This window comes from Anomaloglossus baeobatrachus, chromosome 10 (assembly GCF_048569485.1).
Source record: "Anomaloglossus baeobatrachus isolate aAnoBae1 chromosome 10, aAnoBae1.hap1, whole genome shotgun sequence".
In the NCBI taxonomy this organism is placed as follows: domain Eukaryota; kingdom Metazoa; phylum Chordata; class Amphibia; order Anura; family Aromobatidae; genus Anomaloglossus; species Anomaloglossus baeobatrachus.
This window is the reverse complement of record NC_134362.1, coordinates 17,531,112-17,554,313: the sequence shown is the minus strand read 5'-3', so window position 1 is coordinate 17,554,313 and position 23,202 is coordinate 17,531,112. Positions and strand designations below refer to the sequence as shown.

The 23,202-nt window shown below is 52.0% G+C and overlaps 1 protein-coding gene across 2 annotated transcripts in view; it reads right to left on the bottom strand.

Moving 5' to 3' along the window:
* Nucleotides 1-20,644, bottom strand: part of NAT10 (N-acetyltransferase 10) — a 34,281-nt gene extending 13,637 nt beyond the window's left edge. The window contains exons 1-16 of one of the 2 annotated variants that reach the window (XM_075326551.1): nucleotides 20,582-20,644; nucleotides 19,096-19,217; nucleotides 12,151-12,242; nucleotides 11,901-12,072; nucleotides 11,689-11,811; nucleotides 9,303-9,364; nucleotides 8,924-9,038; nucleotides 8,448-8,555; nucleotides 7,777-7,910; nucleotides 7,601-7,694; nucleotides 5,818-5,916; nucleotides 5,604-5,740; nucleotides 4,580-4,704; nucleotides 1,714-1,864; nucleotides 996-1,092; nucleotides 797-913 (exon numbers count right to left, since the gene is read on the bottom strand). In XM_075326551.1, the coding sequence (XP_075182666.1) occupies nucleotides 797-913; nucleotides 996-1,092; nucleotides 1,714-1,864; nucleotides 4,580-4,704; nucleotides 5,604-5,740; nucleotides 5,818-5,916; nucleotides 7,601-7,694; nucleotides 7,777-7,910; nucleotides 8,448-8,555; nucleotides 8,924-9,038; nucleotides 9,303-9,364; nucleotides 11,689-11,811; nucleotides 11,901-12,072; nucleotides 12,151-12,242; nucleotides 19,096-19,203 (1,734 nt within the window). In that variant the 5' untranslated portion in view covers nucleotides 19,204-19,217; nucleotides 20,582-20,644. Of the gene's footprint in view, nucleotides 1-796; nucleotides 914-995; nucleotides 1,093-1,713; nucleotides 1,865-4,579; nucleotides 4,705-5,603; nucleotides 5,741-5,817; nucleotides 5,917-7,600; nucleotides 7,695-7,776; nucleotides 7,911-8,447; nucleotides 8,556-8,923; nucleotides 9,039-9,302; nucleotides 9,365-11,688; nucleotides 11,812-11,900; nucleotides 12,073-12,150; nucleotides 12,243-19,095; nucleotides 19,218-20,443; nucleotides 20,506-20,581 lie in introns of those variants that run through there. The other variant, XM_075326552.1, reaches the window with a different exon arrangement.
* Nucleotides 20,645-23,202: the final 2,558 nt, after the last annotated feature.

Below are 23,202 nucleotides of genomic sequence, written 5' to 3'. Positions count from 1 at the left end.
GGGAATATATACCCTACTCTCACCGGGGACCCTTCAATAATCGGCATAAGTAGTATAGCGGCCTCCTTGCTTATTGTCGGGCAATTCCATAATTGGCCTGACTATAAGAGGGGCGCTAGAGAGCGCGTCACGTGCTCTGTCTGTCGGTCGGGAGGTATAAAGGAGGGGTGACCCCCACTTGTTACCCCCCGATTGTGACGTACTGGTAGCCAGCGCGGGGGATTTCTGAGTGACCCCCCGGTGGTTTGTGACATATATATATTTGATGGGCGACCCAAACCAATCTGTAGAAAACAAGAAATGTTATCACCATTGCAAGACGTTGCGGCAGGTTGGATACTGAGTGCTGCTGTATATCTATGGGGCTGCCGGAAAAAGCCGAGCGCAGCAGCCCCATAGAGTCAATAGAGCGGGGGCCGAGCATGGGGAACTGCTGCTCCAGGCTAACCGTTCTGCTAGTTCCTCGTTCTGCTTATCTCTACAAGTCCCAGCGATCAGAGCCCCCCCCTCCTCGATCACTACGTTACCATGTACCCTGTGGATAGGTGATAGTTTCTTTTTGCCGGAGAAGGTGCCCCATATCATCCCATTCAAAGAGAAAGTCTGCACCACATGGAGCACAAGTCGGCCTGAGAATTTGCTGCCAGAAATCGTTAATTTGTGACTGTTCCCCGACTGCGGAGTGGTCAGAGCAATAAAGCCGGGCAGCCGCAGGCTGGGAGTTGCAATGCCTTGTGTGGCCTCTAGAGGCGCTCACAGAAAACTGAAGCAAAGCTCAGGAGTAACAGTGAAATACCTGGATCACAGCCAAGACTTCGGGTAAAGCATTCTGGGTGGGAGGAACCGGAGGAAGGAGGCAGAAGAGGTGGTGGGCCGGGGCGTCCGACAACAGCTGCAGGTCATTTGGGGAATTCTGTAGAGACAAGAGATTATGCACCAATGCCCCCCAATAACTGGAGACCACCCCTCACATTCTCTGTCCTGATGGATTATACCTTGTAATGAGAAGCAACGAAAAGCGCCATTAGTCTTTGCAGGAAGGATTCGGACGCTTTGTGGTAGCAGAACAGTGTGTCCCGATTCACATAATAACTGGTGCAAAAATTAAGGAAAATGGGTAGAAAAGTCCAACAAGGTTAAATGGGCCGTTATAGAGGTCCACAATTGGGGGCGACAAATACGGGTGCACCAGGTGAGTGGGGCATAGGAGGATAATCGTGTGATGTACACCCCCCGCTGACCCCTCACAGGCTGCAGGACAGAAGCAGCAACGGCCACCTAATTAGTAACCTGATCATTGTAGCCAAAGAACGGGACGTCATGGCTTCCGACTCACTCCCCCCAAAAAATACTCCGGCGAGGGTAAGGTAAAAAAGAGACTAAAGCGATGTCTCCTCACCCACTCTAAATCCAGGGTTCCGGAGTCCCGGGATATAGATAAGGTGAGGAGACATCGCTTTATTCGCTTTTTTACCTTTCCCTTGCCGGAGTATTTTTTGGGGGGAGAGAGTTGGAGAACCCCTTTCATTATGAGTCGGGCTTTGTGCCACAGCTACTTATATCAAGCAATGGCATAGGTGAAGAATAAATAAGTCAGAAGATGGAGGCGGAACGTTATTAATGCCCTTTCTCCAGGTGTGCGGAGACGGACCAGGACTCGCTGTGATCGTCTGCAGAGGTGACCGCTCTGGATGAAGGACACGGAAAGGATACAGGTCACACTTCTCGGGCAGAGGACACCCGGAAATGATCCGGCTGATATTCAGACAGTCCAGACACAACAGGTCATTCAGCCATTTCTCCACCATGTCCCCGGGAGCGTAACGTATGGATTCCTGCAGAGAAACCTCATGAAGAGTCCGAGCTGCAAGAAAAAGTAACAGAAGAAAGTGAGATCAGTCCAAGAATCGCCAAGTCTCCATGACTGAGGCGAAGGAGTGAGAAGGCTGGCCGCGCCGCAGAGGGACGGGAGGGCTGGCCGCGCCGCAGAGGGACGGGAGGGCTGGCCGCGCCGCAGAGGGACGGGAGGGCTGGCCGCGCCGCAGAGGGACGGGAGGGCTGGCCGCGCCGCAGAGGGACGGGAGGGCTGGCCGCGCCGCAGAGGGACGGGAGGGCTGGCCGCGCCGCAGAGGGACGGGAGGGGCTGGCCGCGCCGCAGAGGGACGGGAGGGGCTGGCCGCGCCGCAGAGGGACGGGAGGGCTGGCCGCGCCGCAGAGGGACGGGAGCATGGCAGATTTCCCTATTATATATTCAGTATTACAGTTAAGAGCAAAAACTCATCTCCTGTGAATCTCACCCTATGTTGAGCCACAGGAGCCTTAAGCTGGGTTTACACACTGCAACATCGCAAAGGACATCGCTGTAACGTCACCGGTTTTGTGACGCAATAGCGACCTCCCTAAGTCTCTGCTAAGTCGCTGGTGAGCTGTCAAACAGGCAAACCTGGCCAACAACGCAACAGCGATCCGGACCTGCAGAGCGACCTAGCTGGTTGTTGGGGACGTTGATAAGCAGCCTTTTGAAAGGGAAGTTGCTAACAAAGTTGCTGCAAAGTCTTTCACACACTGAAACTTTCCAGCGATGCCTGCTGCACAGCGGGAAACAAAGGACCTAGGAATGGTCCTGAACGATTTGTAACGATTACAACTTCACAGCAGGGGCCGGGTCGCTGATAGGTTTCACACACTGCAACATCGCAAACAACATCGCTATTGCGTCACAAAACCGGTGACGTTACAGCGATGTCGTTTGAGATGTTGCAGTGTGTAAACCCAGCTTTACAGACGGCTGCAGGTTGTCATGACTGACCGCCAGCCGAGTGCAGCCATTTAACTACCAAACAGACTGGTTTATTAAGTGGATGCTAATTTTATTCCTTACTAATCCACCTAATAAACTAGTCTGTTTGGTTCCTAACTAAAGGTCCAGTCACACTAAGCAACTTACCAGCGATCCCAACAACGATAGGGATCGCTGGTAAGTTGCTAGGAGGTTGCTGGTGAGATGTCACACTGCAACGCTCCAGCGATCCCACCAGCAACCTGACCTGGCAGGGATCGCTGGAGCGTCGCTACACAAGTTGCTGGTGAGCTCACCAGCAACCAGTGACAAGCCCCCAGCGCCGCGTGGAAGCTGCTGCGCTTGGTAACTAAGGTAAATATCGGGTAACCAACCCGATATTTACCTTGGTTACCACCGCATGGAGCTACACGTGCAGAGAGCAGGGAGCAGCGCACACTGAGCGCTGGCTCCCTGCTCTCGTAGTTACAGCACACATCAGGTTAATGACACGATGTGTGCTGCAGCTACATGTGCACAGAGCAGGGAGCAGCGCACACTGCTTAGCGCTGGCTCCTTGCTCTTATAGTTACAGCACACATGGGGTTAATTTCCCGATGTGTGCTGCAGCTAAATGTGCACAGAGCAGGGAGCAGCGCACACTGCTTAGCGCTGGCTCCTTGCTCTCCTAGTTACAGCACACATCGGGTTAATTAACCCGATGTGTGCTGCAGCTACATGTGTGCACAGAGCAGGAGCCGGCAGCACAGGCAGTGAGAGCGGCGGAGGCTGGTATCAAAGGTAAATATCGGGTAACCAAGGACAGGGCTTCTTGGTTACCCGATGTTTACATTGGTTACCAGCCTCCGCAGAAGCCGGCTCCCTGCTCACTGCACATTAGTTGTTGCTGTCTCGCTGTCACACACAGCGATCTGTGCTTCACAGCAGGACAGCAACAACTAAAAAATGGCCCAGGACATTCAGCAACAACCAACGACCTCACAGCAGGGGCCAGGTTGTTGCTGGATGTCACACACAGCAACATCGCTAGCAACGTCACAAAAGTTGTTCGTTACCAGCGATGTTGCTAGCGATGTTGCTTAGTGTGACGGGGCCTTAAGATAGTGCAGTATATCATATATATTGGTTCTAGGGATTATCTTCCCGATACTTGCACCTCTTTTGTCAACTCATAAGTGTGTACACATTATCCCCCTAAAATTAAGCCATTTAAATACCGCAGTCAGAGACTTACAGCAGCATCTGCATGGTTAATCAGCAGCGATTGGAGCTTAGCTCTGGTCGCTGCCATTACAGGCAGGTGCCATCTATATAAGGCAGCTTCGAATCACCAGGAAGGGGGTTAAGCATAATATTATTTAACACCGCCCTGTAGACGGATCATTGTCCTCACATGTCCCCATCAGGGCTCACAATATTAGGTTTAAGTTTACCTCTAAATGTGTTTGGGGGTTTTTTGGGACTGTGTGAACACCTGGAGGAATCCACCAATTATAGAGAGAACATATGAACAGCGTGCGTAAGGATTTACGATGATTATCTATGTACCGCACTATGTATTAGTGTTTACTATGCCCATATGAAGAAGTGCTGCAGTGTAAAGTATAGAGAACAGCAAAACAACCCTCTTAAGCCTTTACAGATACAGAAGAGATTTTGGACCTTCCCCGCCTGCAATCTGCAATGCAGCAAAGTATGATAAGAGCAGAGACCTAATAGAGCCGAAGTCAGAACCAGACAGAAAGCCGCCACCGGAGGAAATTCATGCGCTACACGTACCGGACGCCAGCCGCTGGGTGCTGGTGGACTTATTCTCTGCCGTTATGGAGACCTGACTCTCCGCACTTTGCTGTCGGAGCTGCTGGATCAATTTAAGGGACAGAGAGCGGCCGGTTCCCTCGTACCTAGAATAAGGAAGATTTTACCGCCATTAAAGGGTTAATTTGGCGCCGCTGACTTCCACATCGGAAGGTGAGTGGCACCGATGACGATGTGTCCGCAGACATCCGCCAGGTCATGTGCATCATATCGGGCGATCTAATCGGAGAGGTGCACGACACCCGAGCGACATACACGCAGGGATCCCTGGATGTGACATCATGGGCACCGCTGATCTCCACCGCGACAGGGAGCGGCGCTGATCTCCACCGCGACAGAGAGCGGCGCTGATCTCCACCGCAACAGTGAGCGGCGCTGATCTCCACCGCAACAGTGAGCGGCGCTGATCTCCACCGCAACAGTGAGCGGCGCTGATCTCCACCGCAACAGTGAGCGGCGCTGATCTCCACCGCAACAGTGAGCGGCGCTGATCTCCACCGCAACAGTGAGCGGCGCTGATCTCCACCGCAACAGTGAGCGGCGCTGATCTCCACCGCAACAGTGAGCGGCGCTGATCTCCACCGCAACAGTGAGCGGCGCTGATCTCCACCGCAACAGTGAGCGGCGCTGATCTCCACCGCAACAGTGAGCGGCGCTGATCTCCACCGCAACAGTGAGCGGCGCTGATCTCCACCGCAACAGTGAGCGGCGCTGATCTCCACCGCGACAGGGAGCGGCGCTGATCTCCACCGCGACAGGGAGCGGCGCTGATCTCCACCGCGACAGGGAGCGGCGCTGATCTCCACCGCGACAGGGAGCGGCGCTGATCTCCACCGCGACAGGGAGCGGCGCTGATCTCCACCGCGACAGGGAGCGGCGCTGATCTCCACCGCGACAGGGAGCGGCGCTGATCTCCACCGCAACAGTGAGTGGCGCTGAACAAACCCTAGATCTATACCACAAATAAGCGCAATGATCTGCTCACCCGTTGATGGTGGAGGCCATAAACACCAGGTACGGACCCATCAGACTCTTGACAAGCGGCAGAGGGATCGCAGCGGCTTCGTCAATCACCACCAGCTCCGCCTGCCCCAACTTAACGGCATCAGCCGGATGGATATACTGCAACGGAAAGACGGAAAATAGGACACGGGAAGCCACGTCACCCGGGAACGCAGCCTGCAAGAAAGACACGGTACCTGGATGGTCTGCCTGTGCTCCTTGAAGACGTTCACACGGACCACGGCCTTCTCAAACTCGGGGTTCAGGGACTGGATGATCTCATAGTCCAGATGTTCCTGCGAGAAGGAAAACACTTTGGTTACGATGTTATGAAGGTCTCACCATTTTTACTATAGAAAGTACAAAATTTTGGTAAATCACAGAATGCTTTACACTAGTGCACAAAAACGGCACGAGACGCAGCGGTCCGGAGCCCACGGCCGCCACTGGACGAGACCGACTGTAAGGCAAGAACCAGACGCCATGGAACGCAGCCTCCCGGAGACTATGGCAGTCACTGGACGAGACCGACTGTAAGGCAAGAACCAGACGCCATGAAACGCAGCCTCCCGGAGACCATGGCCTCCACTGGACAAGAGCCACAAGCCATGAAACATAGCGGCCTGGAGACCATGGCCGTCACTGGACAAGAGCCAGACACCATGAAACACAGCGGCCCGGAGCCCACGGCAGTCACTGGAAGAGACCGACTGTAAGGCAAGAACCAGATGCCATGAAACGCAGCGGCCCGGAGACCATGGCAGTCACTGGATGAGCCTGATTGTAAGGCAAGAGCCACACGCCATGAAACGCAGCGGCCCGGAGACCACGGCAGTCACTGGAGAGACCGACTGTAAAGCAAGAACCAGATGCCATGGAACGCAGCGGTCCCGAGCCCACGGCCACCACTGGACGAATCTGACTGTAAGGCAAATACCACACACCATGAAACGCAGTGGCCCGGAGCCCATGGCAGTCACTGGACGAGACCAACTGTAAGGAAAGAGCCAGACGTCACGAAACGCAGCCACCCGGAGACCATGGCCGTCACTGGACAAGAGCCCCACGCCATGAAGAGCAACGGCCCGGAGACCATAGACGTCGCTTAAAGACCGACTGTAACTAAAGAACCAGACGCCATGGAACGCAGCGGCCCAGAGCCCACGGCCGTCACTGGACGAGACCAACTGTAGGGCAAGAGCCAAACGCCATGAAACGCAGTCGCACAAGACCATGACTGTCACTGGACGAGTCCGAATGTAAGGCAAGAGCCAGACGTCATGGAACGCAGCGGTCCAGAGCCCACGGCCGTCACTGGACGTGTCTGCTGTAAGGCAAGGGCCAGAAGCCATGAAACGTAACAGTCCGGAACCCATGGCAGTCACTGGACGAGTCCGATTGTAAGGCAAGAGCCACACGCCATGAAACACAGCGGCTCGGAGCCCATGGCTATCACTGGATGAGTGATTGTAAGGCAAGAGCCACACGCCATGGTGCATCTAATGCTTGTCAAAGAGGCGACCTGTGTCCTACCATTATTCGATCGTCCCCAAAAAATGAACCGGTGATTTTGCTCCCATAGATTTCAATAAAATATGCATGAGGACATGTCTGTCAAACAGCCGGCACCAATGTTACTTTACTGTGACCTGTGTCGCCCCATCCTAAAGCGGTGCCCCCATCTGATAACATATTGCCAAGAAAAGCCCTCCATTGTCAATCCGTAGGGGCCACACCAACAAGAACACAAGGGCCACATCCACTGGCGTTTCACGGCACAGAAAGATGGATGACATTAATCCCACTTTTCCTGCTGAGTTGGTAGCAGAGCCGTGTAGGAGATGGAGCAGAGCAATATTCTCTCCCGCTGTGTATTACACGTCCTAAGATCCCAGAGCCCGGTCTCGCACCGATTACAGGACTAAAGATGGAAACCCTTTAATGCAATGCCCGCTTCTCCCGCGGACCCAGCGCCCTCACCTGATACTGCAGCGAGTCAAACCCTTTAAATATGAACTCGAACAACGTGTGCAGGTTATCGGGACTGGGGGACGTCACGAAGATGTTCGAATACCTGAAAGTAGAGGAAGAAAACTTGTAGATGGCGACAGATGCAAACAGAAGAAGACAAGTGCCGGCCGCGCTGCACAGCCTACCCAAACGCCACCGCGCCGGCAATCGCCAGACCGAGCGCAGCGGATTTCCCTCGCCCTCGAGCTGCGGTCAGGGCCACTGTGCTACGGAGCGTCTTCTCAGATATGGCCTCTATAAACTTCAGCACGGCCTTGGCCTATAAAACAGTAAGAGGGAAACATGGGGAGTCAGGCACCGGTCACACAAATCTCAGCTCTGCATGTGGTGGATCCGCGGGGACAAGCTGCTGCGTATACAGCAGATGGATCCATGAAGGGTAATTCACCTGATGGACAACAAGTGTACCTTTTGGCATCCATTGGGCAGATATATGCCGCCATACACTCTTTGGGTGCAGGCATTTTTACACAATGTACAACATGGCCATCAACAGTAGGGTGAAACGTGATCAGAGCTGTAAGGTGAAACTGCACTTTAAAAAAAACTTTGGACACATAAGAGTAATGTGAAAGGTATCGATCACTGGGGGTCCGGGAGCGGATACCGGGGTTCAGACCAATGCCGCCCCCCTCCGAGAGTAAAGATGGATTTTGGAGGAGGGCAGCGATTGGCTAAACTCTTCTGCGCCATTGGTTTGGTTTTTTTTTTTGGAGCAAAATGTATAGGGTTCACAGCACCGACACCGTACGGATCAAAACCACCGACAAGTCATAAGATTTCTGTCCGGCTCTACCTGATCCAGCGTTTTGCAGTTCTCCACCAGGACCCCCACGGGCTGCGTGTCCTGCAGACTGAGCTTCACCTCCTGCAGCTCCTGATCCTCCGGCGTCAGCTGCACGTCCTGCAGAGAATGAAGATGGCGACGTAATGGACGAGCACCGGGGGCTGGGGGGGGGCGCAGGCAGAGGGAGCGTGCAGGGGGGCACAGGCAGAGGGCGCAGAAAAAGGACGCAGGCAGGCAGGGGACGCAGGCAGGGGGGGCGCAGGCAGAGGGTGCAGAAAAAGGACGCAGGCAGGGGACGCAGGCAGAGGGGGCGCGCAGGGGGGGCACAGGCAGAGGGCGCAGAAAAAGGACGCAGGCAGGGGACGCAGGCAGGCAGGGGACGCAGGCAGAGGGGGCGCAGGCAGAGGGTGCAGAAAAAGGACGCAGGCAGGGGGCGCAGGCAGACGGGGCGCAGGCAGAGGGGGCGCAGGCAGGGGTCACCATACCTGGCTCTTGGGCGGCAGCGGCTTGATGCTGGCCATGTGGCTGGAGATGGGGAGAATATTCAGCTGGTCATCGATCACCATGCAGTTCTTACAGGAGGCCAGGGACAAGATGAACCTGTGAGAAGGGTCACACGTGGCATTATAAATGGGGAGGGGGCCACTGCCCAAAGATAAATACATCTAGAACGTTCTGCGACTTTTCCGTACAGTTTGCATTTCAATTCCTCACTAATTTGAACATCTTGGCTTGCTGTAAGTGAATGGAGTCAATGGCATCCCAAGACCGGATTTATGCTGCTAAATGGAAGCAATGACTGATCCCATTCACTGAAGCAAGCAGAGGTCAGGACAAGTTTAACACTTGAAGTAGAATCCGCACCTTTCATTGAAGCGACCGACCACATCTTGATGAGCTTCTGTTCTGAACCGAGAATGGACGTCCTGCAAAAGGAAAGGACCGGTCAATATTCACTACAGAGAACGTAAACGATGCTCATTCCCAAAAACAGCGCCACGCTTGTCTGCAGGCTGTAGGTGGTATTACAGCACAGCTCAAGTCACTTCACTATAGCTGAGCCCCAATAACAGACACACTGATCAATGAACGTCAGAAAATGACCATGATCCATGTATGCAACAACACACCGCTGTGGGATGATAGATAGATAGATATACGTATAAATAATAATATATAAATAATATATCTATATAATTTTTTATTTCAGCCTGTACTGTTATTTTCAGACCCCCTGATGTGCAATTTACTGTCTGATCCAAGTTTCAAAATTATCTCTTGTGGGAGCATCTCTCCCAGTAATATAGGCTGGATGTATGGTCTGCTTGTCTCTCTCAGTAATATAGGCTGGATGTGAGGTCTGTGTGTCTCTCCCAGTAATATAGGCTGGATGTATGGTCTGCTTGTCTCTCTCAGTAATATAGACTGGATGTGAGGTCTGTGTGTCTCTCCCAGTAATATAGGCTGGATGTGAGGTCTGTGTGTCTCTCCCAGTAATATAGGCTGGATGTGAGGTCTGTGCGTCTCTCCCAGTAATATAGACTGGATGTGAGCTCTGTGTGTCTCTCCCAGTAATATAGGCTGGATGTGAGCTCTGTGTGTCTCTCCCAGTAATATAGGCTGGATGTGAGCTCTGTGTGTCTCTCCCAGTAATATAGGCTGGATGTGAGGTCTGTGTGTCTCTCCCAGTAATATAGGCTGGATGTGAGGTCTGTGTGTCTCGCCCAGTAATATAGGCTGGATGTGAGCTCTGTGTGTCTCTCCCAGTAATATAGGCTGGATGTGAGCTCTGTGTGTCTCTCCCAGTAATATAGGCTGGATGTGAGCTCTGTGTGTCTCTCCCAGTAATATAGGCTGGATGTGAGCTCTGTGTGTCTCTCCCAGTAATATAGGCTGGATGTGAGCTCTGTGTGTCTCTCCCAGTAATATAGGCTGGATGTGAGCTCTGTGTGTCTCTCCCAGTAATATAGGCTGGATGTGAGCTCTGTGTGTCTCCCCCAGTAATATAAGCTGGATGTGAGGTCTGTGTGTCTCTCCCAGTAATATAGGCTGGATGTGAGCTCTGTGTGTCTCCCAGTAATATAGGCTGGATGTGAGGTCTGTGTGTCTCTCCCAGTAATATAGGCTGGATGTGAGCTCTGTGTGTCCCTCCTAGTAATATAGGCTGGATGTGAGGTCTGTGTGTCTCTCCCAGTAATATAAGCTGGATGTGAGGTCTGTGTGTCTCTCCCAGTAATATAGGCTGGATGTGAGCTCTGTGTGTCTCCCCCAGTAATATAGGCTGGATGTGAGGTCTGTGTGTCTCCCAGTAATATAAGCTGGATGTGAGGTCTGTGTGTCTCTCCAGTAATATAGGCTAGATGTGAGGTCTGTGTGTCTCTCCCAGTAATATAGGCTGGATGTGAGGTCTGTGTGTCTCTCCAGTAATATAGGCTGGATGTGAGGTCTGTATGTCTCTCCCAGTAATATAGGCTGGATGTGAGCTCTGTGTGTCTCTCCCAGTAATATAGGCTGGATGTGAGCTCTGTGTGTCTCTCCAGTAATATAGGCTGGATGTGAGGTCTGTGTGTCTCTCCCAGTAAAATAGGCTGGATGTGAGGTCTGTGTGTCTCTCCCAGTAATATAGGCTGGATGTGAGGTCTGTGTGTCTCTCCCAGTAATATAGGCTGGATGTAAGGTCTGTGTGTCTCTCCCAGTAATATAGGCTGGATATGAGGTCTGTGTGTGTCTCCCAGTAATATATGCTGGATGTGAGATCTGTGTGTCTCTCCCAGTAATATAGGCTGGATGTGAGCTCTGTGTGTCTCCCAGTAATATAGGCTGGATGTGAGCTCTGTGTGTCTCCCAGTAATATAGACTGGATGTGTGCAGTATGTCTACCCAGGGTGCTAGGTCTTCACTAGTTCCCATGTACAAGCACGCTTTCATTTCTTGAGAGATCTTCCCTGCTACAGCTCATGAAGGATCATATACTTCCTCCTTATCAATCTCTTCACACTCTAATCTATGTACAACCCCCTAATTTTAACACAGAAAGGAGGTCAGAACCAGGAGTGGAGTACGGACGGATCTCTATTACATTTTGCAGGCCAGTTTGCTTGGTTAAAGACAGGCAGTAAATGAACAATAAAAAAAAATGAATAGAAAGTTGTACTAGCTGATAAAGAAGACTTGGCGTGCTCTGATACATCCGGAGGAGTCTAAGCCTCATCCTTTCCTACATGATCATATCTGCGGGTGTCCTACGTACCATCGTCATGGTGTACAACTGTTTGAGGGACGCCATGGTACGAAGCAGAAGAATCACAATTCCACCTCCTTCCACGGTTTCGATGGTTCGAGCCAACAAGTTGGGAGTCAGAGCCTCAAAATCCTACAAAAAGGAAAGAGACACTGTTCAGTCCAGACGTACTGATGACACCATGCGGGGAACCCAGTGGATCCGGGCAGAGAATCCCCCACCTGCAGGACGCACATGCCGTACGTGTTCCCCAGGATTTTATGGGTCTCGTTGTAGTAACAATAACGGATGTTGGTGGCAGCAATAAAAAGCTCAAAGGGGTCGTCCTCCCGGATGTTCAGAGATCCGCTCTGGATTTTCTTCTGCAGCTTTCTCATTTTTTTCTTGCGGTTACTACAAGACAAGACACAATGTTAAGACCCCGACTCGTCACCCCCCGATGGGCGAAGAACGCAACGGGCGACATTTTACCTGCTGAAGCCCAACTCTTTCTTGTAACACCAGAGGACGGAGGGGCGAGCCTTCACTGCCGATTTGGAGAGCATGTGATGGAGGATGACCACCTGCGAGAGCAGATATTAACGTTCATAACAGAGAAAGAAGGGAATTTTGTTTACTTACCGTAAATTCCTTTTCTTCTAGCTCCAATTGGGAGACCCAGACAGTGGGTGTATAGCTACTGCCTCTGGAGGCCGCACAAAGAACTACACTTAAAAGTGTAAGGCCCCTCCCCTTCTGGCTATACACCCTCCCGTAGGAGTACGGATTCCTCAGTTTTAGTACCAAAGCAAGAAGGAGGAAAGCCAATAACAGTTTCAAAAACAAATTCAATCCGATAACTAGATCGGAGAACTTAAGAAACAACGTGAACAACATGTGCACCCAAAAAAACGAAACCCTAAAAACAGATAGGGCGGGTGCTGGGTCTCCCAATTGGAGCTAGAAGAAAAGGAATTTACGGTAAGTAAACAAAATTCCCTTCTTCTTTTTCGCTCCTAATTGGGAGACCCAGACAGTGGGACGTCCAAAAGCAGTCCCTGGGTGGGTAAAAAGATACCACATGAACGGGCTGTCATACAGCCTCTTCCTACAGGTGGGCCACCGCCGCCTGAAGGACCCGTCTACCTAGGCTGGCGTCTGCCGAAGCGTAGGTATGCACTTGATAGTGTTTGGTAAACGTGTGCAGACTCGACCAGGTAGCCGCCTGGCACACTTGCTGAGCCGTAGCCTGATGCCTCAACGCCCAGGACGCACCAACGGCTCTGGTAGAATGGGCCTTCAGTCCAGATGGAATCTGAAGCCCAGCAGAACGGTATGTGTGAAGAATTGGTTCCTTGATCCACCGCGCCAGGGTGGATTTGGAAGCTTGCGATCCCTTATGCTGACCAGCGACTAGGACAAAGAGCGCATCCGAACGGCGTAGAGGCGCCGTGCGAGAAATGTAAATCCTGAGTGCTCTCACCAGGTCCAACAGATGTAAACCCTTTTCAAATTGGTGAACTGGATGCGGACACAAAGATGGCAAAGTGATATCCTGATTGAGATGAAAGGAAGAAACCACCTTGGGAGAAAACTCTGGAATTGGACGCAGTACTACCTTGTCTTGGTGAAACACCAGGAAGGGAGATTTGCAAGATAACGCCGCCAGCTCGGACACTCTTCGAAGAGATGTGACCGCTACAAGAAAAACTACCTTTTGTGAAAGCCGAGAAAGGGGAACCTCTTTCAAGGGCTCGAAAGGCGGCTTTTGAAGAGCAAGGAGAACCTTGTTCAGATCCCAGGGTTCCAATGGCCGTCTGTAAGGAGGAACGATATGACAAACTCCTTGGAGAAACGTGCGTACTTTAGAAAGCTGTGCCAAGCGCTTCTGAAAGAATACGGATAACGCGGAGACTTGACCCTTAAGCGAGCTAAGGGACAAACCTTTTTCCAACCCAGACTGCAGGAGGGAAAGAAAAATTGGCAATGCAAATGGCCAGGGAGAAAACCCTTGAGCCAAGCACCACGCTAAGAATATCTTCCACGTCCTGTGATAGATCTTAGCTGAGGATGGTTTTCTAGCCTGTCTCATTGTGGCAACAACTCCATGAGATAAACCTGAGGCCGCTAGGATCCAGGACTCAATGGCCACACAGTCAGGTTCAGGGCCGCAGAATTCAGATGGAAAAACGGCCCTTGAGACAGCAGATCTGGACGGTCTGGTAGTGCCCACGGTTGGCCTACCGTGAGATGCCACAGATCCGGGTACCACGACCTTCTTGGCCAATTTGGAGCGACGAGTATGGCTCGCTGGCAGTCGGACTTGATTTTCCGGAGAACTCTGGGTAACAATGCTAGAGGTGGGAACACATAGGGGAGTCGGAATTGCGACCAATCCTGAACCAAGGCGTCTGCCGCCCCGCTCCCCACCCTGATAGGCTCGCATCTGTCGTGACCACTGCCCAGGACGGGGGAAGGAACGACTTTCCCTGTGACAATGAGTTGGGGAGAAGCCACCAACGTAGAGAGTCCTTGGCAGTCTGAGAGAGGGAGACAGTCCTGTCGAGGGACGTCGATTTCCCATCCCATTGGCGCAGAATGTCCCATTGGAGAGGGCGCAGATGAAACTGCGCGAACGGGACTGCCTCCATTGCTGCTACCATCTTTCCTAGGAAATGCATGAGGCGCCTCAGTGAGTGCGACTGGCTCTGAAGGAGAGATTGCACTCCAGTCCGTAGCGAGCACTGCTTGTCCAGTGGAAGCCTCACTATCGCTGATAGAGTATGAAACTCCATGCCAAGATAAGTCAGAGATTGGGTCGGGGTTAGATGAGACTTTGGAAAGTTGATAATCCACCCGAAAGTCTGGAGAGTGTCTAGCGCCACCTTCAGACTGTGTTGGCATGCTTCTTGAGAGGATGCCTTTATAAGCAGGTCGTCTAGATACGGGATGACCGAGTGACCCTGCGAGTGCAGAACAGCTACTACTGCTGCCATGACTTTGGTGAAGACCCGGGGGGCTGTTGCCAGACCGAAGGGTAACGCTACGAACTGTAGGTGCTCGTCGTGTATGACGAAACGTAGGAAACGCTGATGCTCTGGTGCAATCGGCACGTGGAGATACGCATCTTTGATGTCTATTGATGCTAGAAAATCTCCCTGAGACATTGAGGCTATGACGGAGCGTAGGGATTCCATCCGGAACCTCCTGACTTTTACGTGTCTGTTGAGCAACTTCAGATCTAGGACGGGACGATACGATCCGTCCTTTTTTGGGACCACAAACAGATTGGAGTAAAAACCGTGACCCTGTTCCTGAAGAGGGACGGAGGTCACCACCCCTTCCGCCTTTAGAGCGGCCACCGCCTGCAACAGAGCATCGGCTCGGTCTGGTGGTGGAGAAGTTCGGAAGAAACGAGTTGGCGGACGAGAACTGAACTCTATCCTGTACCCGTGAGATAGAATATCTCTCACCCAACGGTCCTTGACGCTTGCTAGCCAAATGTCGCCAAAGTGGGAGAGCCTCCCACCGACCGCGGGTGTGGGCATCGGAGACCGCAAGTCAGGAGGACGTCGTTTTGGCAACGGTTCCTCCGGCTGGTCTTTTTGGGCGTGACTGAGACCTCCAAGAATTTGAACGTCTCTGGTCCTTTTGAGTCTTTTTTGACGAGGCGAATTGGGACCTGCCCTGTCCTCGAAAGGACCGATAACCAGACTGACCCCTCCTCTGTTGGGGCTTGTTTTGTCTGTGTTGCGGTAAGGAAGAGTCCTTACCCTTGGAGTGTTTGATGATTTCATCCAAACGCTCTCCAAACAATCGGTCACGAGAAAAAGGCAAATTGGTTAAGCACTTCTTGGAATGAGAATCTGCTTTCCAATGTCTCAACCACAGAGCCCTACGCAAAACAACTGAGTTGGCTGACGCCACTGCCGTGCGGCTTGTAGCGTCCAGAACAGCATTAATCGCGTACGACGCGAATGCCGCCATTTGCGAGGTCAATGGTGCTACCTGCGGGGCAAATGCACGTGTGACTGAGTCGACTCGCGCAAGCCCGGCCGTGATAGCTTGGAGTGCCCATACGGCTGCAAAAGAAGGCGCTAATGACGCTCCAATCGCTTCATAGATGGATTTCAGCCAGAGCTCCATCTGCCTGTCAGTGGCATCTTTAAGTGCCGCTCCATCTTCAACAGCAACCAAGGATCTAGCTGCAAGCCTGGAAATTGGAGGATCCACTTTTGGACACTGGGTCCAACCCTTGACCACTTCAGAGGGAAAAGGGTAGCGTGTATCTTTAAGTCGTTTAGGAAAACGCCTTTCAGGATAAGCGTGGGGTTTCTGGATTGCGTCTCTGAAGTCAGCGTGGTCCAGAAAAGTGCTTAATGTACGCTTAGGGTATCTGAAATGGATTCTCTCGTGCTGCGAAGCTGACTCCTCTACAGGAGGAGCTGGTGGGGAAATATTCAACATCTTATTGATGTTAAATATAAGATCATTAACTATGGCGTCACCATCTGGTGTATCTAGATTGAGAGCGGTCCCAGGATCAGAATCCTGATCAGTTACGTCCGCCTCATCACCCATAGATTCATCCCGCTGGGATCCAGACCATTGAGATGAATGTGAAGGCCCGTCATAACGAGCCCGCTTAGGCTGCCCGGGGCCATCGTCCGAGTCAGAGTCTTCACCCTGAGGTGTAGATGCCCGTCCCGGAGCTAGGAGCTGAGGGGGACCAGGGGGCAATACATGCACAGTGTCCGTGGTCTGAAGTACAGGCCTAGCTCGCAATGTGTCAAGAATTTGTGACATAGTGAGAGACATTCTGTCAGCAAAAGCTGCAAACTCAGTTCCTGTCACCTGGACAGCATTCACAGGTGGTACACCCTGGGACACGTCCAGCAGAGGTCCCGACTGTGCAAGCGCCGCAGGGGCCGAGCACTGCACACAATGGGGGTCCGTGGAGCCTGCCGGTAGAAAAGTCCCACAAGCGGTGCAGGAAGCATATAATGTCTGTGCCTTGGCACCCTTGCGTTTTACGGGCGACATGCTGCTGGCTCTCTGCATGTGAGAGAGTCTATAGCCAAAGGGCGACCAGCGCTATGTAATACCAAGTAATTGTAGCCACAAAATACTAAGATACTACGAGCACAAGAGGGGGTGAGCCCTGAGGGCTGCTTACCGCCCGCTGAACAGCGGGTAAGAGGCTGCAGAATGCCTTGTCTGGGTCTCCCCGGCTCCCCTCTGCAGCTCAGCGTGTCAGCAAGAATGGCTGCCGGCTTCTGTGGAGAGGGGCGGTCCGTGGGAGTTCCCAAACAAAAGTGCGGGAACAGTGTCCCCTCTGTGCTGACTGTGAGGGCTGGAGTATGTAAAAACGACTCCAGCCCTCAGCGCTGATGCACTGGCCAGCGTCCCGCCCCTCTCCTGACTGGCAGGTCTGGGGGCGGGAACGAACGAAAGCAGGCCGCAAAAGCCGGGGACTCGAGTTATCAGCGCGGCCGCCGTAAAAGCGCGGGCCGCGCTGAAGTCCCCGGCGCACTAAAAGTGCCAGCCGCGCCGCTGTTCCAGCGGCCGGCGCGACCGAGTCTAGACGTGGGCAGCGTCCCGCCCCTCTCCTGACTGGCAGGTCTGGGGGCGGGAACGAACGGAAGCAGGCCGCAAAAGCCGGGGACTGTAGTTATCAGCGCGGCCGCCGTAAAAGCGCAGGCCGCGCTGAAGTCCCCGGCGCACTACAAGTGCCAGCCGTGCCGCAGTCCCAGCGGCCGGCGCGGCCGATTCCCATAAGTGTGCCTGCTTCAGCTAAGCTGAAGGAGGCCATGGCACAGGCGCCGCAGCGCTGATGTCCCCCGGCGCACTACAACACCCAGCATGCTGCGGTGTGAGCGCCAAATACACGGGGACACAGAGTACCTTAAGGAAGCAGGGCCATGTCCCTGATGTACTCCGCTCCATCCAGCATCTTCTCCAGGGGCTGTAGATGGAGCACGGTCTCAGTGCCTGGAGACCGGTAAATCCCACTTCACCCAGAGCCCTGTAAAAAGGGATGGGGAAGGAATCAGCATGTGGGCTCCTGCCGCCGTACCCGCAATGGGTACCTCAACCTTACAAACACCTCCGACATACAGTGGGGTGAGAAGGGAGCATGCTGGGAGTCTGTATAGACCCTCTTTTCTTCCATCCGACATAGTCAGCAGCTGCTGCTGACTAAAAACAATGGAGCTATGCGTGCGTGTCTGACCTCCTTGCGCACAAAGCTAAAACTGAGGAATCCGTACTCCTACGGGAGGGTGTATAGCCAGAAGGGGAGGGGCCTTACACTTTTAAGTGTAGTTCTTTGTGCGGCCTCCAGAGGCAGTAGCTATACACCCACTGTCTGGGTCTCCCAATTAGGAGCGAAAAAGAAATAACGGACATTGTCTTCAGTGAGCACGTCCAAGATGGAGACCTGGAACTTGTCCGCAGACTGCTAAGTGTAATCCATCTCTGGCAGCGGAGACAAAGAAAAGGATTACAGCAAGGAAGGCGGCCATGGGCGTCAGCTGCCCCGAAGGAAGGGGCAAGGCCGTGAGTGGAAGAACAAGCAAGGAGCCCCCTGGGGTAACGCCTTTATGACCCTAAGGGGTACTTCACACGCAGCGAGATCGCTACTGAGATCGCTGCTGAGTCACGTTTTTGTGACCTCATTAGTGATCTCGCTGTGTGTGACACTGAGCAGCGATCTGGCCCCTGCTGTGAGATTGCTGCTCGTTACACACAGCCCTGGTTCGTTTTTTTATTGTTGCTCTCCCGCTGTTAAGCGCACATCGCTGTGTGTGACAGCGAGAGAGCAACAATCCTGAATGTGCAGGGAGCAGGAGCCGGCGTCTGGCAGCTGCGGTAAGCTGTAACCAAGATAAACATCGGGTAACCAAGGTGGCTACCCGATATTTACCTTCGTTACCAGCCTCCGCAGCTCTCACGCTGCCAGTGCCGGCTCCTGCTCCCTGCACACGCTAAGTTAAGCGGTGTGAGCTGGTAACTAAGGTAAACATCGGGTAACCATACCCGATGTTTACCTTAGTTACCAGTGTCCGCAGCTTCCAGACGCCGGCTCCGTGCAAGCGCAGCGTCGCTTGCACCTCACTGCTGGCTGGTCACTGGTCGCTGGTGAGATCTGCCTGTTTGACAGCCCACCAGCGACCATGTAGCGATGCAGCAGCGATCCTGACCAGGTCAGATCGCTGGTCGGATCGCTGCTGCATCGCTAAAGTGTGAAGGTACCCTAAGAGGACTGGGCAATAAAGGGTTGATAAGGTTTGTACACAGAGAATGGCACTGATAAAGTAGCATATTCCAGCAATCACTAGAGGGTGCAGTCTGCATGGAGGCAGAGAGCGGCTACTGCGGCGCCCCCCGGTGCTTGTTGGAATATCGCGTTATTTCGGCCTCTTGCTGTAGCATCACCTGATCTTTCCCTTGATCTCCCACAATAACAAAGAAACTCCGGTGCTTCTCGGCCACGCCGTTCTCTATCTGCACCCGGATCCGGTTATCGATCTTCTTCCGCTGCATCGTGGCAATAAAATCTGCAAAGAGAAAAGTCTGGATTGTATTATCCTATTGTCAAAGAGGAGTGTGCAAGAGCATATCACTGCAGAGCCGCAGCACGCGAGCCGCTGCAGAGCCGCAGCACGCCAGCCAAAGCAGAGCCGCAGCACGCCAGCCAAAGCAGAGCCGCAGCACGCCAGCCAAAGCAGAGCCGCAGCACGCCAGCCAAAGCAGAGCCGCAGCACGCCAGCCAAAGCAGAGCCGCAGCACGCCAGCCAAAGCAGAGCCGCAGCACGCCAGCCAAAGCAGAGCCCCAGCACGCAAGCCAAAGCAGAGCCGCAGCACGCAAGCCAAAGCAGAGCCGCAGCATGCAAGCCAAAGCAGAACCTCAGTACAGAAGCCAAAGCCGCTGCAGAACCTCAGTACAGAAGCCGAAGCTGCTGCAGAACCTCAGTACAGAAGCCGAAGCTGCTGCAGAACCTCAGTACAGAAGCCGAAGCTGCTGCAGAACCTCAGTACAGAAGCCAAAGCTGCTGCAGAACCTCAGTACAGAAGCCAAAGCTGCTGCAGAACCTCAGTACAGAAGCCGAAGCTGCTGCAGAACCTCAGTACAGAAGCCGAAGCTGCTGCAGAACCTCAGTACAGAAGCCGAAGCTGCTGCAGAACCTCAGTACAGAAGCCGAAGCTGCTGCAGAACCTCAGTACAGAAGCCGAAGCTGCTGCAGAACCTCAGTACAGAAGCCGAAGCTGCTGTAGAACCTCAGTACAGAAGCCGAAGCTGCTGCAGAACCTCAGTACAGAAGCCGAAGCTGCTGCAGAACCTCAGTACAGAAGCCGAAGCTGCTGCAGAACCTCAGTACAGAAGCCGAAGCTGCTGCAGAACCTCAGTACAGAAGCCGAAGCTGCTGCAGAACCTCAGTACAGAAGCCGAAGCTGCTGCAGAACCTCAGTACAGAAGCCGAAGCTGCTGCAGAACCTCAGTACAGAAGCCGAAGCTGCTGTAGAACCTCAGTACAGAAGCCGAAGCTGCTGCAGAACCTCAGTACAGAAGCCGAAGCTGCTGCAGAACCTCAGTACGGAAGCTAATGCAGTAGCTGCATAACCGTCACTGATGTTTCTCACTATACTTTGTAAAGAGGTTCTGCAGCAGCAGCGTGTATAGTCCGTTTCTTGGATACAGTAATCAACGGTTTACATAAACATTGCACTTAATAAAGCAGCAGCCGCAGTTGGAGCCGCCATCGCCCCAGAGGTCTTATCCTACCAATATATCATTAACGGCAATAGACGACTCCTGTACACAAACCCCCGCCGGATATCATCACACTGTCAGCAGAGACCCCGCAGCCCCGTGTCCCCCTGAAGCCCCTCGTGTCCTCACAGACACGTGCTCATCACATACCTGCAGTCAGGCAGCCACGGCCACGCTCACATGCGCTGACATACAGTGAGAAGGACCCCGGGCTGCCCGCGGCGCCGCCTGTCTGAGCAGGGGGGCTTCACCGCCCTGTCGCGCTCATGACGTCACTGTCCGCCGCAGAGGAGACATCTTGGTGCAGGCAGCAATATTCTATCAGCGCATGTTTTGCTATTGCTGCGATTTCTGTTTGGATACAGAGGGTTTTTGCCCTGAATGAGCATTGCTTTATTACTTTGTGCCCTAAATTTAAGGATTTGGATCATTTTCCTCCCTATGATGATTTTTGTTTGCATTTGCCTCTATATCAGTGCATTATATTGGGGTCTGGTGGGGTCTGCGTGACGAGACGATGATAATAATAATAATTTTATTCATTTATATAGCGCTATTAATTCCACAGAGCTTCACATACATCAGGAACACTGTCCCCATTGGGGCTCACAATCTAAATTCCCTATCTGTATGTCTTTGGAGTGTGGGAGGAAACCAGAGAACCCGGAGGAAACCCACGCAAACACAGGGAGAACATACAAACTCCGTGCAGATGGTGTCCTTGGTGGGATTTGAACTAGTGATGTGTCGGTCATGAACAATCCGACACAAAGATCCGGCTCCGTGCAGTGACCGACAGGAGCCGGATCACTAGTGTGAGCCACTAAAATAGCTAAACGTCTCTTTTTGTCGTCAAAACCCCGCCTACCCGCTGCTAAACTCCGCCTACTCAGCAATCTAATTGGCCTCTTGTAAGTGGGCGGGGTTTAGTCCTGAGATTGCCTGCCTACGGGGGAAACCCTGACCTGTTCTTAGCACAGGATCCCCATCTGATCAGCACCTGGGCCTTATAAAACTGGAAGCGTAAAATACTTTTCTTTTTTATGCAGAGGCAATTTTTGTAAAAAGGTCATAAATATCAGATATGTTTGAACCCAACATCACAGCTCCGTACACTGAGTAGTAGCCGGTGTTGATCCCGCAGATCAACTCCTATTGGGAAGATTGTGATCTGAGCTGCAGTACCAAGACCGGCCACTACACAGAGTATGGCGCTGTGCTGCTCTAACGCCACACACTGTACGACCACATTCACACCCTCAGTATTTGTAGCTGAAACCAGGAGTTAAAAAAAAAATAAAAAAATAAAAAATGCAGAAGTGGTGCCTGCGTTTCTATTATCCCTTTTCCACCGATTGTTCTACTCATCATCTAGGCTACAAATACCGATGCAAAATAATGAACGTGCCCTAAATTTGATTGGTGGTGTGTGTGTGTGGGGGGGGGTGGCAGTGATGGACAGTTCATCACCCTATCATGCCGTTCATTCACCTTTACAACTTCTAATCTTCCGCACCATACAAATTCCATCCAGGGTCTGAAAATGCAAGTCTCTTCCGCTCACCTGGACTTACCCAACGCTCGGCCACCTTTATTATAAACTCAGATTTATTGGCCTTCTTTTAAAACAAAAAAAAAAAAAAAACCACACAAATGATCCAATAGTCTCCGGGCGTCTCGTTCTCCTTCACAGGGAAAGAACCACAAATGGCTTTATGGATAAAACACTGATGTCCAAAACTAAAGCAGCGACTTCCGGCCATTCTTATACTGAGCAGCAAAAAAAACAAAAACAAAAAAACCTTCAGGTAAGTAGAGACTGCTCATCAAGGAAGGTGGGGGAAATTAAGGAGAATGTTCCTTCTCCTCCCCCTTGATGAAGTAATAAGACTTGTCTGTGAAACGTACGTCAGGGGTACCCGCCTCCCTTCTATGAAGCAATAAGACTTGCCTGCGAAATGTACGTCGGGTGTACCCCCCCTCCCACTTGTACCACCACCGCCAGCTGTAAGTTTTTCATGCCCCACTACTTCTACCATCCTTAAGTGCTTGATGCAGTCCATTACTGGCCTTAACTTGCTGCAAGTGTGACATTGATAGTGTTTGCTAATCCCTTGTGTCTATGCATTGTTACTTTTTAAATGCGCTGTGCACTTTAGTACATCTGTAGCCACTTCTAGATTCATGGTACTATTTTATCATGATTTATATGAACTCTTTGCTAAAAATGTCCAGGTCACCTACATAATAGACTTTTTTGTGTATTGGTAGATATTATCTATATGTAAATTGTTATGTATACACCAATATACTTACATTTATTGTCCTAGCAGTTTATGAGCTTTAATAACAGCTGTTGGGGTCTTTGTTACATACAGTGCGTTTCTTCCCTCTCTCTGGATCCATTTTTTCTTTTGTGTTGTGTAATCCTGATGTTCTAATAAAAGTTATTACTTTTATACATATTTTTTGCATCCTGGTTTTTATAATATGGAGTTGTTGCTTGACCAAATGTAGTGTGTATTCCACATTTTTATGGTTATTTGTTTTGTCATATTTGATTATGCATTTATGGGTTTTTGTATGCCAGATTTATATAGACGCCTTATTACATTCTAATCTAAAGACTATTTTAAATCTATTTTCTCTCCCATCCATGACACTTTAGGTACTTTCTCCCCTCTCCACTTCAGATCTATGTAAATCTTCTACCTGGGGTCTCCATTATTTGCTTGTAATGCTAAGCAAATAATGGAGACCCCCAGGTAGAA